Source organism: Crocodylus siamensis, chromosome 3 (assembly GCF_052110815.1).
Source record: "Crocodylus siamensis isolate JL-2025a chromosome 3, ASM5211081v1, whole genome shotgun sequence".
Lineage (NCBI taxonomy): Eukaryota > Metazoa > Chordata > Crocodylia > Crocodylidae > Crocodylus > Crocodylus siamensis.
Genome location: NC_143397.1, coordinates 14,273,167 through 14,290,042, shown reverse-complemented (window position 1 = coordinate 14,290,042; position 16,876 = coordinate 14,273,167). Strand labels below are relative to the sequence as shown.

The following is a 16,876-nucleotide window of genomic DNA, read 5'->3' as shown; positions in this document are numbered from 1 at the left end:
TTAGTTTGTCTTCCTTCAATCAGTATAGTTCATCTGACTTAATTTTCAGGCTCCAGCAGGAGAGTGCAGTGTGGGTCCTGATGAACTATTCCGAATGGATTTTAGCAAATAACCTACCTGTTCTGCGAGGGACTTAATCTCAAAACTGCTTGGCCTTCAACACCTAACCTGCAACTATTTAGTTCTCAAGGAGAGCTGCTTGGTGCTGAGGACTGAGGACTTTCAGAAACTCCAGACACTTCATTTAAGCACCAAAGTGGGTGCTGAGCTCTTCTTGAAATCTGGGCCTCACTCTCCCTCCCAAGGAAAGCTCAGCTATAGATAGAAATCTCAAACCGTAGAGGAATTTGGAAGCATTGCTGCAATGTAACTGGCTCCATTTCTGTGTTTCCACATTAAATGGGCCATTTCTGTTCTCATTAGGATTCTCTGAAATGTGAATGTGAAGTTCTAGTTTTTCCCTCTTTCATACGGAAACGAGAAACCAATAAACAAAACCCATTAGCTTTGAGAGAGTAAAAAGCTTTCATTTGGGCCTGGGGTTTATAGAGGATAAAGGATATCTTTTTAGCAAGGAGCCATTTATTGTGCCAGCTCATCTCTGTCATACTTTTTCTTCCCTTCAAACAAAAGTAAGAGATTTCTCAGCCTCAGGCTCCTCAGTTCTCTCTTCCTTTTCCAGACTATGAGAGATTGCTATATAAAGAGCACATTGTATTATAGCATTTGGGGAATATTTACACACACGCACGCACACACCATAGATTTAGCTTGCTGATGCAGTATCAACACATTTTCCCAAGTCGCCTGTAGTTCTGCAGGGCTCAGAGAGTAAGTTTTCTTTACTCCACTTCTGTCTAGTCCACAGCAGTATTCGTGATGTAAACATAATTCACACAAAGGTATAGCTGATTGCTCCATGGCGATGACTTTTTCAAGTTATAGTTTTATAGCTAAATGGTTGTAAAAGAGTAGAAGTGATTTTCTGAGTTACTGTGTTCAAGTTGCCGTGGTGCACAGCAGAAATGAGGTGTGAGTACATTTTGAATCTTCTCTATTTTCACCTTCAATAGCCATGTTTTTGCCATGTGAATTTTTTGCTAAAATACCTTGGTTTATTCTACCTGCCCAGAAGACTGAGTAAAGCAGCCTGAACACTCTTAAATTAGATGGCTGTATTTTAGTTACAGCTAGGCTGTGTTAAGCTTTCTTGCTTAGTGAAAAACCCTTCATAGCATGGAGTTGTTTTTTCCAGATGCTTTGAGATCCATGTATTGTTCTCTGCAAGACTTTTCTAAATTTTGGCTGTTGTATTATGTGATGCAACTGCATAAACCTCAAGGGAAACATCACATCAGGATGCTGCGCATTGAGTTGTTCTTTCATCCCTGGTAGCAGCAGCAGAATGTTCTGCTCAAATGGAGCAGTATGTCGCACATTTATGTGTAACAACTTTCTGCTTTGACTTGTCTAAACTAATGCTGGCGCATACATCAGTGAGCAAGGCTGAGTGAATTTACTGAGTGGCTGCCAGCTTCACTGTAGGAGCAGCGTCATCCTACGTGACATTCAGTTTTACTCTGCTTCATGCTTTTACATAGCATCTCTTATGACTACCATGTTTAGCACTGTTTTTTAGTATTCAGGTGGCGTAACCATTAACTGTCAGTCATGACTGTTAGTGACGATTATTAATACTTAAAATGTGTTATTTATATTAAAGTAGTATGGAGAGTCCTGTCTTGTCGGGCTGCATGCTGTAAAAGTGCAGAGTCCTCATTCCAAAGTTTTGTAATCCTAATATGAGATGCAAAAGGGACGTATATCAAACACACCGTTTCAGAATTACAGCCAGGTTAACATATTTAGTATTTAGCTTGTAAAGCACTTGGATACTCTGGTGATTAGCACAGCAAGACTGCCACAACAGATGCATTGCTTGGAAAATGTAAAGGATCTCCCTAACAGTCCTTCCACATGGCTCAAACTCCTTGTCTGTCTCTTTACTGTGTCTCTAAACTTCTTTGTTAACTGGGAAGCATGTTGAGATCCTCTTGTGGCTGGAAACACGCTTCCAGGGACAGTTGATGTCCAGCCCTCACCACCATTCTGGTTTACGTATTGCAGATTCTTTTTTGAATGCTCAGAATGATGTTGCTGTTGTCTCCTCTGTTCTTCCCTTCTGGCTTTTTTCCTTTTGTAATCCTTTTTTAGTGACAACATTTATACTTGTTTCCTTCCCCTGTCCTCACGTCATCCTGTTCTCTTATCTTCTGGATAAAGTTCTGTCTTTGTAAAAGTGCATGGACAATACCATGCACCTGGCCAAGAGCTTTGCTGCCTCTATAGGAAGGTGACACTGTGAATGAAACCACTACAGAATATTTTAGTAATGTAGCAAAATTAGCAGCAGTGTTTTATGGCAAATGTGTAGTTCTTTTTAAATATGAAAATGGACTTTTCTGTATTTGGACAGCCTTATCCAATGGATGCCAGTGAACAGCTTGTGTTGCGTTTGCATTTCAGTGAAACAGCTATATTTTTGTCAACTTCAGTTTTTTGCAGTCGTGGGAAAAGTTTATGAAAAATGTAACTAGTTAAAAGTTAGCAGCCTTTAAAACTAACTTGAGTTAAAAGTTAAATATTTCCACTTTCAACTAGTTAAAAGGTAAGTTAAAAAGAGCAACTAGTTAAAAGTTAAGTTGATTTGTGAGAAACATGGTGAATTGCCTTTTAGCATCATTTTTCATTTTCAAATGAAATGAATGGGTTTTTTCATAAGCCCACAGAAGTGCACTAATTTACTCGGCACTCACTCTGCTTTACCTGAAAATAATGTTATACTTGTCATACAGTTTTCAGAATAACAATTTACCAATACCTATGTAATGTTAGATCCTTCTCACCCTCTCCATGTGAAGTACTTTGTAAAAGTCAATGCATCGTGTAGGTACACCAGAATAACAGAAAGGAGATGTTCATAGCCAGGTGACAAATGAAAGCTGTTTCCACAGAAAACCTCTGTTGCTACAATTTTTATTGCTCAAAAGGGAACAAAAGGGTATGAAATGCACCTGAATTAGAAATAATGAAAGTGTGTGAAAATCAAAAGTAGATTGAAATGAAAAAATCAGTTTAAGTGAGAAAAGAAGGTTTTAGTTGCGTAGCAGAAACTGTTTAAACCTGCTTAATGAAATGCGGCAAAAGCTGCATTTCAAAACTTACATCTGACGATTTTCCTCTTCTGTCTTGCAAAACTAAGCGCCCACTACTGAACAGTTGCTCTGCATGGGCAGATGAGGGGATGCTTGTGTTATACCGGATGAATAGTTTTTTCATAGTAGGTGACATCTCAGATAAGTTTGCACAGATGAGAAGTAATGCTCAACTTGGGCCCTGGGCTGCTGGTTCTGATCTTCATTAGAATTTTAAAAAAGTCATCATCTGCTTTACCCTCACTACTTGCTCCTCTCTTAGTGGGATCAGTGTCTCTGCTTGCTCGGGCTTATTCCCTCTCCTGCAGCCAGCTGGCTGCCCTGTTGACTTCTGCAAATGCACAGCGTCATGGGATGGGGTCCCTACAGATGGCCACGTTACCCCTAAGGCCCCTCGACAGTGCCAGTTTGGCCCACTGGGCACCCTCAGTTCTCACCCGCCACATTTTGATGGATTTATAGTATAGAGAGGCTGTCTTTTATCCTCTTGGACATGGTTTGATGGACTCTCTGAACCCTGTGGATTCCCGGCCCCCTTGTGGGTCCCGCTTCAAAATAGATGTCACAGGACACCCCAGCCTTATGGGCTATATGCGTGGCTCCAACTGCCCCTTTACCATGCCCAAGCCTCGCAGATGGCATTGACATTGTCCAGTCTGGGCCTTGCTATGAATTGGCTGCCTTGTCCTTTCTGGGCTCTCCGTAGCCCTGTCTCCACACCTCACTGGTGCCTGTGCACCCCAAAAGCTGTGCCCTCTCTGGTCCTGGGTCCCCACGCTGCAGTGGGTCCACCAGTGAGGCCGCCTCCTTCCCCAAAAAGCCTCACCCAAACCATTGGTCTTTATAAACAGAAATCAACCTGCAAGCCTGAAGGCTATAACATAATCAAGCCTCCCAGCTAAAACATAATTCAGGCCACACAGGGCATGCTCTGTCCCTCAACAGTACCAGAAACTGCACTATGCAGTCAGGCCTCTCCCCTTTGCTTCCTCTGGGGGAGCTCCTTCCCCCTTGGCTGCTGGCAGGGAACTGCCTTCCTGGCCTCCGCCCTGGTGTTTATATATGAGCCAGGCCCTGCCCCTGCTGGTCAGCTGACTGCTGGCAGGTGTGGCCCAACTAACCGTTCTGGCTGCCCTGGTAACCAGCTGCTGGGGCTCCCCACTCACTGCTGGGCTCTCTCCCTAGCAGGGTCAGCCCTTTAAAGGAGCAGGACACCCTAGTGCTCTGCGACGCACAGAAAATGTCAGCATGAACTAAGGAGCTCTGGGACTTGTAGTTCTTAAGAGACCATCTCTCATAGGAAGGCACATTACTGTGTCTCAAACGAGAAGTCCTAGAGTTTCAATAAAGAAATACCGTTCCATGGAAGTCCTAAAGAGCGGCAATGTGAGTGGAGGGGGAAAACTCTGGGAAAGCTGGATTTCTTTCTTTCTATTTTTTTTAATTTTAAAAAAAGTTAGTTAACCCTTTTTTAACTAGGTAACATTAAAAGTTGACAGCTGAAAATTTTAACTAGTTAAAGTTAAAAGTTAACTAGTTAAGAAGTTAAAGAAATGGCTAACTAACTAGTTAATTCCCATGTCTGTTTTTTGGGGGGCAGTTTACTTGGAGGAGAAAAACGTACTTCAGTTGCAGTTGAATCCCTCTTTGGATTCATGCTTCTGGATTGGTTTGAGTTGCTTCCAGAACCCAGTGAGAGAAATTGGTTTCGTTTAGGGAAGGAGGGGAAAAAAAAAAAGCTCCGGCCAGGTGAAATGTAATCCCCCCGGAGGGAGGTTGACCGGGAGGTGGCCTGCGTTACAGGACTTAATGCTTTACCTTGTTCCTTTCCTAGCGTGTATCAGACCTAGAAGAGGAGAATGCTCTTTTGAAACAGGAAAAAGAGGAGCTTAACAACAGAGTCCTGTGTCAATCTGAAGGTAAGAAAAAGGGCTTATGGATTCATAACTCTTCCAGTAACCCAGGGGTTTAACCGTGCTTCCTACAACTTGTTTCTCCTCTGTGCCTCAGGAATGGCTCCTATTCTGATATGTGCTAATTTTCCAGCATGCTACCCCCTTCTTCCCCTTGCCAGTATTTGTTGTTCTGTTCTTTCTGTCCTCCTGCAGGATAACAAGACAAGAATCTGATTTAATCCGTGAGAGATTAAGCGGAGAATATCGTACCTGAAGGATTTTCCATTCAGTTGCATTGCAGGGGTGAACTGGGGGAGAGGGCGGGAGCTCTCTAATGCCGACAAGTAGAACAAGGTTCTAGAAACAGATGTTCAAACACTCTCGTATTTGAACCATGCCAAGGGACTTTTTCTTGCTGTCAGGAGCGAGGGAATGATGACTTCAAGGCCTCTGCAGTAAATGAGACCTACAGAGAAAAGTCGGGGGAGTCCCTGGACTGTGAAAGGCCTGTACTCCCTTGTGCATGCCTTCTGCCTTTTATCTGGCTCTCTTCAGCTTTTGTTCTGATACAGGATTTTCTTTATATAGGAATTGCGTAATCTGCCTCCTGTGGATGTGGGACTAATTGATTTGTTGCATTTTGGAAGTGCCCCTCCATATAATAAGTTGAAAACACAAGGACACAGAGCAGACTTGTGAAATATTTGTGGGTTTTGGCTTTGGTGCCTTTTGGAGCTCTTGAAAACTCTGGCTAGAAGTAGGCATAATGCAGACTCTGTGGAAGCCTCCCTGTGCCATAGATCCAGCATGAAGGGCTGCTCTGACATGAATGTCATATGTAGCACGTGACCCAGACCAGTCCTGTGTACAGTGTATGTTGGCAGGGCACACGGGGCCAGTCCAGGGTGTCCACTGCATACAGAGGCCGCATGACAGGCGCAGTACAGACATATCTGGATCCAGTACAGGGGACCCATCTGTGAGCTTGATCCAAACCAGCCCTGGATCCAGTGTGCTGAGCTGGTCCAGCGTGGGCACCACATGCAGCATATACCCCAAACCAGCCCTGCACCACATGCAGCCCATGCCAGACACCACTGTGGCAACTCCAGGGTATGTGCTGTACACCTTCCCTTGCTCCCCCAGCTCTGCCAGAGGCAGCCCCCAGCAGCCAGGACTGTGGAGCCAGGGACCTGGGTCTGCAGCCCCCTGCCCCTTGTAGGAGCTGGTGACTGCTGCAGCGGAGCAGAGCACCAAGCCAGCTCCCCTGCCTGCTGCCTGCCAGCCGTGGGCTCAGGTGGGGGGAGTGGCTCCATGTCACTGTGCCCAATCCCAGGGGGACCTGCACCCCCCAAATCTGTGTGCAGGGTGGGTGCATGCTGCCTGCTGCAAGTTGGGCTCCCATCTTGCTGCCCTTCTTGGGGCCTCCCCGTTTCTGCCGGGTTGCACCCACCAGGCTGTGGCCTCACAGGAAAGCTGCCTGCCGCTGCAAGCTCTGCACTGCCCTAGTGACGTGTCCCCTGCCCGTGCAGCAGCAGTGAGGGGCACAATCCTGTGCTGTTCGTGCTGTGTTGGCAGGGGATGCAGAGCATGTAGCAGCAGGCAACTTTCCTGTGCAGCCTCACTGTGCCCTGCAGTACTCGGTTGCACCTGCTGGGCTGCAGAGGCCCTGGAGGAGGGCAGCAGGATGGGAGCCCGAGCCTGCAGTGGGCAGCCTGCCCCCGCCCTGCATACAGATCGGGGGCGGGGGGCATGTTTCTCTGCTAAAATGAGAAATCCGTGTTGTACTCCAGTAAGGGGGGGAATCTGCGTTTCTCAGCTTTTCCACGGGAAATGGAAAACCCAGATCCCTGCTTATTACTAGTAGCTAAGGGAGAACCTTCTGTATTTCAAATTGTAGCAGAGGCCTTTTCTCCTAAAAGCAGGATTGCTGCTCCAAACGGCTATCTCGTATAGGAAATTGTCACAGACCAGTTGCAGTATAGTCATTTGGCATTACCTTGGGATGCTATGGGAAGTCACTTAACAGATGTGCATTTGCCCATCAATGCTTTTGCAGCTACCTACAGGAAATACTCATTGAACCATGATTTTCCATTTTGAATATATCTTTTAAAGATGAATTTGCGCGCAACACTGTTGAGGAAAATCTGTTGAAGAAGGAGCTAGAAGAGGAAAGATCTCGTTATCAAAACCTGGTGAAGGAGTTTTCGAGGCTGGAGCAGAGATATGACAATTTGAGGGATGAGATGACTATTATAAAGGTAATGGAAGAGCCTTTTAAACTATCTCTGTGCTCCCATCTTCTATTCATGATAACGTGGTACAGTTCATTCCGCAAAACACTTGATGACAATGGCATTATTACCCAATTGGTTTGTGTTGATGATTCTGTGAGTGAACTTCTGCATTGAAATTAGTATTGTTACCAGATTTGCCCGCTACTTTGGGGTGTGCTCATTTATTAGGGCTAGGGTCTTGGTAATGCTATCAATGTGCTGCTTGTGTTACTTGTGTTTCTATACGGAGCTGTATCTCTCCCTTCTGCAAGCCCTCACCCCCCCCCCCCAATGGAGGAGGATTGCAGGATTCAGTTCAGTGGGGCTGGGTTCCTCCAGTCCCCAAATCAGTCATACACACAAACACGCAGATTAACGTGACACGCCTGACCTGGCCGGGTTGATCAGCATGGACAGGCTGACGCCCTCATATGCCAAGAATTAGTTCATCAGAGCAACAATAACTACAGTCAGACGCAAGCACACAGTTAAACAGAATACCTCTGAATCTGGCTGGGTGTCCAGATGACACCCTCATGGGCCAGCACTCAGTTCATTAGGGCGTGTCTGAGCCAAGCTGGGTCAATCAGCCTGTACAAGCGGATCCCCTTATGTGTTTCAAACTCAGCACATCCCAATCTTTTAGTCTCTTGATGAGCAGACCCCACAGTATTTCTGGGCTTCACAGGGATCTTTAGCTTAGGTAATAGGAGCGTTGCTACAGAGCAAGTGGAGAAGTAAAGAAGGCAAAATATACCCAGTTACCACCAGTTTGACTATAAAAGTTATTTATTGCTAAGTAGATGAAATATATATTGACACTAGTAGTGATAGACATGCAAAGGAAAAACAAACACAAAGTCACAGTATACCCTGGTTTCACTAAGTATTTGGGGAAACTTAACTCAAGCTTAACTAATACCGTTCAAGTTCAGAAATCTCTGCTTAGAGGGAGAGAAGAGAAAAGAGAGAGAGAGCTGGGATCTCCCCAGTCCAAGGCACTCAGGTTGCAAAGCTGACAGGTCAAAGTTTTCAGCACGATCCTTGAAGGGAGATGATCTTCCTCCTGCAGCCTCTCCAGAAGAAAGCGAGTGGTGTCAGCACCCCTACTGCTGCTGCTTTTACAGATCTTTATACCCTCAGTTTAGTTTCTTTTAAGCATTGTCAATATTGTAAATTAAGTTGTCTTGACATTTTTATGGCTAGCAGATATCTCTCTTGGCGTTTTTAGAAACACCCTTTTTATTGACAAGGGGTTTTTGGATTTTTGCTTGCTGTGAACAAGCCTCAGCTTAGCATGACTTTTTAGATCTTACTGTAGTCTTTTAACAGACTTAAGGCAATTCTTGGAGTGTTCATAACCTGTTGTGGAGAGGACTTCACCAGTCGTCTCGGGAAAAGTATGACAATGCTTGTGGTCAGGGCTCCAACGGGCTGGACGCTGTGATGAACCCTGTACTATTGTTCAAATGTTGCCCATACCCCCTCTGACTCGGTCTCTTGCCTCAGCATTCCCTAACCCGGCAACCGAGTTGTAGCCAATTAAGTTTACATCAGCCTCCCATAGTGGGACCGGGGAATGTACGGCCCGAGATGCCTATTAAACTTACTTTTGCTTAGAGTGTGGGTGGGGGGAGTCCTTTGTAAATCCAGATTAGAACTGGTCTGATAAATGCTGAGCTGGGTGTAAGGGTCGATGAGCATTTGGAGCACAGCTTCTCCATCATGCAGTGCTCTCCTGCTTCGTTGATCCCAGAATTTACTGCAGTCTCTGCTTCAGGTTTTCTGTTTAGGTTGCGGGGGGGTGAGTCTTTGTGAGTCAGACAGTCTGTGTCCTGTGTCAGGGTTCCCCAAGAACATGGAGCTGACAGGTAACAGTATGGGGAAACTTTTTCAGGAAATGTGTAACTTTCTGTAGTTACTTTAAGTGTTTTCAGATTTATCTTGAAATAATAAGCAAATCTTAGTAGAAATTGTTTCCATTTTCTTCAGTCCAGTGACATGGGCTCATCATGGCATTCAGTTTATTTTGGTTTCATAAATATAAAAATGTGAGCTAGTGTTAGATCTGACTGGTTCTGCTGAATTTTTAGTAATAGCTTCATTGAAAATTAAATATGAATAATTAAAGGACACTGCCAACTGGTTTGGGGGCCAAATATTTGAAAGAAGACCCAGGGGGAGCTGCAAAAATTAAGCTCAAAATTCAGATTTCCCTAGTCAAATTTCCCAGGCATGTACTGTTTAGAAATGCTTTTAAAAATGTTGGATAAGTGCAAGAGATTTGTGGAGGCATCTTAATTTTGTGTTTTGACTCAACATTGCCCTCTGGTAATGTCTGGACAAGCAGTAGTGCCAAAGAAGACAAAAAGTAAACTTTATATTAAAAACATGATATTTACTTTTACAACACACTGCTTCATGAGGAATCCTTGTTTTCAGCACTGTGTGTCTGCATTGTTTTGTGGAGAACCAGTCTCCTATGTGTCCTGTACAATCCTGAGCACAGTGCTTTGGCTCTAAATACTCTGGATGTTGCAATACTTTAGTTTTGCTTTCTTACTGTATTTTACTTATTGGCTTACAATTTATTTTTGTTGGTTTTACTTTACTATAATTATGAACGTAAGTAAATATTATCATCACAAAAAATGCCTTGAGTGTATTGGGTATAAAGTATCACATGTGTACTTGATAACTTCCAGAATACCTAACAGACAAGGTCCCCAACTCAAACAGTTTGCCTATCTTGACTACAGTGTCTTTAGGTGGTATTATTTCACTTGCATGATCTCTGTTTCAACAGCAAACCCCAGGGCACAGAAGGAACCCCTCTAATCAGAGCAGTCTGGAGTCTGACTCCAACTACCCGTCATTCTCTACGTCTGAGATAGGAGACACAGAGGATGCAATACAACAAGTGGAGGTACTGTGAGTCACATGAGCTAGGGGGCTCTGTATGTTCCTGAGTACCCAGGAAGGAATAATTTAAGTTTTGGGATCAAATTAATGGAAAAGCAGGGGAGTGTGGAATGGCATATGAAACGTGACTAGTGAGAATTGCACTAGTGCTACAGAATCTTAATTGTATGAAAGAGATGTTACGAGGTTGCAGTGAGCACTGCTCCAGCATATACGTCCTAGCAAGTATTTATGAATATAAACACCAACCATTAGCTATTGTTATGGTTCTCTATTAATTATTCTGCTGTCTGTGCTATGTTTATGTAGCAACTTTCATCCAGAGGGATGCCCAAGAATACGTTACAAACCTCCTAAATTACGTCTTTATTCCAGTTAGTATTACACTTACTTTTCCAGCCAATGTATGCTCTGAAGTCAACTGTAGGAGATTAGCTTATTGTCTAATGTGCTTGGGGAAGGGGAGAGTATATTGTTGCCTTATGCTTGCTACCAGAGGCAGAGGTCAGTAATATAAATACTTCAGATTTAAGATGGAGTCTAAAATACAGGAGCTACAAAGGTAGAAAGGATTCCTGAGAAGCTGCAGCCTGTTGCAGAATTGATCTGTGACCCTGAAGAAGTCTTCGATGCCGCAGCTTCCATTTCTGTGGACTTTCTCACCTGGACATTATGAGGCTTCTCTAGCACATATAAGAAGTTCTGAGGAATCTCCTATCTGATTGCAGTGGATTGGTGTCTCTGGGCAATATCAAAATCAGTATTGGTTGAATTTTAAAATTAAAAGTCTAGGTATAACTTATCAAAGACTAATAAATTAATAATAGATGCTCTAAGCCTGTTGCAGACATTAGTATGACATATAGTTGGTTTTAGGTCACTTGGTAGAAGGTGTCATAAATGGCTCTTATCTATGGCTATAAGAGGTCTATTGATCTGCTGGCCATGTATAGGAATATTTATAGGATGATTGAGTAATTAACACTATTAACCACTTAGTGTTCCTTTATAACCTGTGTGTCACTGGAATTTAATATAATGTGCAACACAAATGTTAATATTGATTTTAAAAGGTATGTAAACTTTAAAACACTCACTTTAAGCAAGTGTTTGGGAGTGATGCAAACTTATAATGGCACACATCCCACACATTTCAACTAGGAGTGGAGTATTTGGCAAAGCCTTTGGACTGCTACAATTGCCCATTTCTTTCCCTTCCTCTTTCCCCTTTCATAGGAGGTTGGTATCGAGAAAGCAGCCATGGACATGACTGTCTTCCTGAAACTACAAAAGCGAGTGAGGGAGCTTGAACAGGAGAGAAAGAAGTTGCAAGCTCAGCTGGAGAAGAGAGAGAAAGAGAAAGAAAACAAAAGCTCCCAGGTAAAAGGGGCCTTTATGTTAATATTAATTTCACATCTATAATTGGCTTTCTTTGAGTGCCTTAGGGCACACAGTATGAGAATAACGATTTGGGAGTATGGGGATCAAGTTAAGAAAGGGCAAATTCATCCTGGAAATAAAAGAAAAATCTTGTTGGCAGTTAAGGACAATCATAGCAGAATGGTGTTGTACGATGAGCTAGTTACAACAAACTCAGCATAAGCACTTGAATTTTAAAAAATTGCCATACTGATGATGTGTAGTTATGGGAAACTACTGGATGACCCAGAGCAACTTTTCCAACTCTGACTTATGTGCTTCTTTGACAATATTTGATGTTCTGGCCTTTCACCGTCCAAGATCCTGAAGGGCACGATAAAGTATATACTTAGAAAGCACTATTGCTGTGCCAACCTTTATTGTAGGCTTCTGGGCTTGAAGCTAGGTAGCCATCTCCATGGTGGAATGTAGTATTTATTCAGGCTGCATTCTGCACCTGTGAGGTGTACATCATATCAGCACCAGTAAAAGGAAAATTGACATTAACAGCAGTCAGCTGTTTTTGGCTGATGTGGGCAATAATGTTGCTGGTAAATGCCACGTACACACCAGCATCTGACTGGTAAGTCGACCAGCATCTGGCTGGTAAGTCTGGGTGGTGGGGTGCAGATCGAGGCCCCTGCAGTGAAGAGAGGAGTGGGGCAGGGGCAGGCACTGCCCAGCTGGGGAGGGGCACAGGGTGGATCTGTGGGCAGCTTGTCCAGGGGGCACGGGGAGGTGGAGGGTGGCTCCTTGGGGGAAGGGCGGGGGGACCACAGCAAATTTTGGGGGTGGCTGTAGCCCACTCCATAGCCCCCCCCCCCGCCTCCCAGCACCACCCACCCTGAACGCAGCCCCAGTTCAACCTGTCCTGCTAGGAAGAGCCCAGTACTGACCTCAGCCCCAGCCAGTAGCAGCAGCCCACCATCCTGCACACAGATCTGGGGTGGCACATGTCCCCGATGTCTCCCCCGGGGGTGCACACAGCAGCAGGAGCCACCTCCCTCCCAGTGCCCCCCAGATAAGCCTCTTGCAGCTCAGTCCCATTCCCCACCCTGCCTTGGCTAGGCAGTGCCTATGCCTGTCCCAGCCCCTGTTCCTCTCTTTCCCTCACTGTGGGGGCCTCAATCTGCACCCCCATGCCCCTTTCCTCCCTGCCCTGCCCCTTCCCCACAACAGACGTACCAGGTGGATACTGTTTTCCAAGCTGCCAGGCTGCATATTGGCAATCAGATCTGTATCAGCCAATGTGGCTCATTAATAATTGACTGTCAGTATCAGCCCAAAATATCTTTATCGGTGCACCCCTAGCAGAGAGTACAGGAGTGAGGAAATTGATGTTTTATCCAACAGCATCTGGGCAAGCTCCATTCTTATAAAATGCTACTACTGTTAGTACGTGGTTTGAGACGCATCAAACAGAGGTATGCACTGTGGGATGCTTGGTTGATTTATCTTGGCAGGTAAAAACCTGAATTAACTCTGACAGGATGAAAAAGTCAGTGGTTCAAATCAGTCAAGGAATTTAGATCACCTGTCTGTCTATATTGTAGATCTCACAGGTACTTATGGCCACTTCACCTGTGACACCTGTGTTGTCCAGTCATAAGTATATTAATGGACACCAAGCCCGTGTGAAGAAGCGTGCTGACTCTGCTTTAGAGATGAGGAGTGAGGGCATGGGCAGATCATTGCATACCCCTGTGCAAGTTGTACCGGTTCTGTAACTTGGTGTAAATTATAATCTCCACAGATGGGCAGTTTAGGATAACTGAGACTAGGCTGCTGTTACAGTACCTCACCATTAGCTGGCATGGATCCAGGGAATAGTTTTATTTTCCTTGAGGAAGAAGCTACCCTGGAAACTGCTGTGGGCAGACACCACCCATACTGGTATAATTTGTCTGGGAAGGGTTATTACCCCTGAAAGAATCGGGGGTAATCTACACCAGCTTGGGTGAATTGTCCCAGTTGAGCAGGTTGTGTTATTTGTCTGCTATGGTCTTAGACCAGTGGACTGATGTCACCATAGTGCCTGTCCAGGACCTGAGGCACAGGGACGGGAATTCAACTTGTTCCCCCAGCTTTAAGAACTAGCAGCCTCTTCATCTTCAGAGCATGGTGTTGAGGCCAGTCAGGCACCACTCGTCCCCCACCCAGCTCATGGTTCACCTTGAACTTGCATTTCCCTGAGATGCCATGGGAGGACATAAAAAGTTAGTTTTGGAGATATTGAGAACTATCAGAATAAAAAAGCAAAATTTCCACCACATCCATGAGCTGTTTTAAATGTCATCCCATCAACCTCCCTGCAAAGGACTCTAGTCCTGCCTCTGGCAAAATAAGCAAAAAGGAGAAAAGCGCTTTACTTAGTTTCCTATAATCAAGGTGTAACTTAAATATTTGAAGGGACAAATACCCAGAGATCTGTCAGGTCTCCTAGAACCCATAAGTGCTGCTACCATGGGTTGCATTCATTTCTTTGCTGACTGTAAAGTCCCTGACAAAAGAGTTCATTCTCTCTAAATATATACATCACTCTGCTGTCCATTCATGTTGCAGAATTTAAAATAAAAAATAATTGTTTTTTTTTTTTAATTCTGTTTGCCACCCTCTTCCAGATAAGCAATGGCATGGAAATCAATGAACTGTAAAATTAATTTATGAATGGTTTATCCCACTGCAGGGAAAATTGACCCTGCAATGATTGTTGCATGTGCTGTAATGAATCCAAGATACCATTGATCCCATTTACTAACCCTGTGGGAGATTTTAACTGTGAATTCAGTTTTGATATCTGAAACCAGAAAGTGAAAAGGCAGCCTGTGTTTCAGAAGGCACTTTTCTTTACAGCTCTGTCTTTTGGTAGTGGCAGGGTTATTGCACGGAGGAGGCTATAATGTTATGTGTGTTGTTGTTCATATGGGTCAGCACTTTCAATGTGGATGCCTAAAGCCAGGTGCCTCAGTGCATCTGAAACTGTAAGAAAATGACTTGATTTTTCAGAGGTGCCAAATGCCCTTCATTTCTTTTGTGTTTAATGTTCAGAATATTTATTTGCATGCAAATTTAGGTATCTGACTTTTTTTAGGAATGAAAGGGAGCACTCGCAAGGAAAGAGGGACGTAACAGCCTTGGAACGCAGGCTTGTGTCCTGAACAGGCTGTTAGAGAAATCCCTATTCTTCACTCTCAGTATTGAAGTCTTAGCATGGGGGCCTTTACCAGCTGTAAGGCAATAAGTGCAAAACAAGGGCACAGTCAGCCTTTTTCCTCCCACATTGTTGTGCAGAATTTATGAGCTGCTTTACAGGATGAATCCTCTTCCCATATTTTGGGCCTTATCATAATTGCTATTTAAAAGTCAGAAATACTGATCACTGATTGCTTAAGGGGAGACAACCATTTGTCCTAACTGGAACAGGAAAGAGCTCTGCTTTCCTGAATACCAGCAGCATGACTGTTGACAGTGTTGATTTTTTAATAGCAGCCTGAGTGTTTTTCTTGCCCCAACTCTGGGGCCTCGTGACTCTGATAGGTGGTGGTGACTTTTTTCAAAATTGTAGTGACACATGCCATAAAAAAATTATGCCTGTAACAGTACAGAGCAGCTAAGTAGAATAAATACTGCATGCTACCACATGCACCGTTCAGCAACAGCAGCTCTATCCGATATGCCAAGATGTTAAGGTTTAATTTGTAGTTTCATAATTCAGAATTTATTTTACCGACTCTTAATGCATGCATTACATATCTGTTCCATTTTTTTTTTAAGTGGGAAATCCATGTGCCAGTTGACAGATGCAGTAATAGTCAACTAAACTGGCATCAATAATTGCTAATTCTCTTCAGTCATATATTGTTTTTACCTTCAATAAAATTATCCCCTACCTTGTAATTGCATATAGTTTATCAGCTGGGACCCACCCATTTGGTTCTGACAAATAATCCCTCTTTGCGAATATAGACAAAGCTTATAAAAGCAGAGATGCAGCCAGTATGTCATAGAATACTGCTCTAAGGCAGTTCAACTCTTCTGAATATCTGCCCCTCTTCTGAAGACGAGCCAAACTTGTGTCTTTTTCCCATTGATCTACCTATAAACGTTAAGTAAGTTCATGTGAAAATGGCCTGCATCTGGATAATTCATGGTTTTGTCCATTTCTGATCATATTTCCAAGGTTAGTGTCTTCAAACTTTATCCCCCTGCAGGAAAGGGCTGCTCTAGGGCACTAAATTAGTTTTCAGAATGAAACTGCTGATTTGAGTTAAGCTTATGTGTTCCTTATCGCCCAGCAAAAGAGAGAGTTAAAAGTAGCATTTTTGCCACTGTCGCCTATTACTTATGACACTCTTGCATATACGTTTGAACTCCAAGTGAGCCCTCTAGATGGGAACAAGTTTACCACTAGGAACTCTGTCTTTCCATCCTAGTCCAGAGAACCTTGGGTCACCCCTGAGATGCACGCATCTACCCATTATGACGTACAGGAAAATGGGTATCTCTTGTATTTTCTCCTCATTCTATGTTTTGATCAAGATTAAGCTGCTTTCACTCATATATGGAAGAATAAAATCCTAGGACTGCAGATCATCAATGAGGCTAGTTGATGGGGACAGGGAAAGCCCCATATACAGGCTGGTTCAGCATAAAGACTTTTCCTCTGCATCTGGCCACTAGGGCTCTGTGAAGCTTTGGTCCCTGATTCGATTCAGTGAAGATTCAGCCCGATTTGGTGGTGGAAACTCCAAATCCAAATCGACTCAGGAGACCCTTTAATCTCTCCAAATCGAATTGGAACGCTCGGAATTGATTTGGAAAGATTCGGTGATTCGGACATAGACACAGCTTTAAATATTTTTTTTCTACATACCTCTAGGTAGCAGGCGGCTCATGAATGCTGTGATGCTGGGGTGCATGGAGCACCCCACAGGAGGGCTCTTCAGTGTGCTCAACAGCACATCCAAAAGTGGACTAAAAGCACTTCTGGTCTGCTTCTGGGTCTGCCGGGGAGCATGCAAGGGGTCCCCCCGCACTCCTCCTGCTTGGTGACTGGTGCCTCCTGGGCCTGGGGGGAGTACCTTGGGGGTACTTATGATCCACTTCCGGGTTCGCCGCCAAACACGCAAAGGGGTGTGCCTGTGGG

General features: G+C 44.2%; 1 protein-coding gene across 2 annotated transcripts in view; it reads left to right on the top strand.

Annotated features, from left to right (window-relative positions):
• MYO5B (myosin VB) overlaps positions 1-16,876 on the top strand; it is a 403,624-nt gene that overhangs the window by 332,897 nt on the left and 53,851 nt on the right. For both annotated transcript variants that reach the window (XM_090037780.1, XM_090037781.1), the window contains exons 23-26: positions 5,050-5,134; positions 7,229-7,374; positions 10,196-10,315; positions 11,548-11,691. In XM_090037780.1, the coding sequence (XP_089893906.1) occupies positions 5,050-5,134; positions 7,229-7,374; positions 10,196-10,315; positions 11,548-11,691 (495 nt within the window). The remainder of the gene's footprint in view (positions 1-5,049; positions 5,135-7,228; positions 7,375-10,195; positions 10,316-11,547; positions 11,692-16,876) is intronic.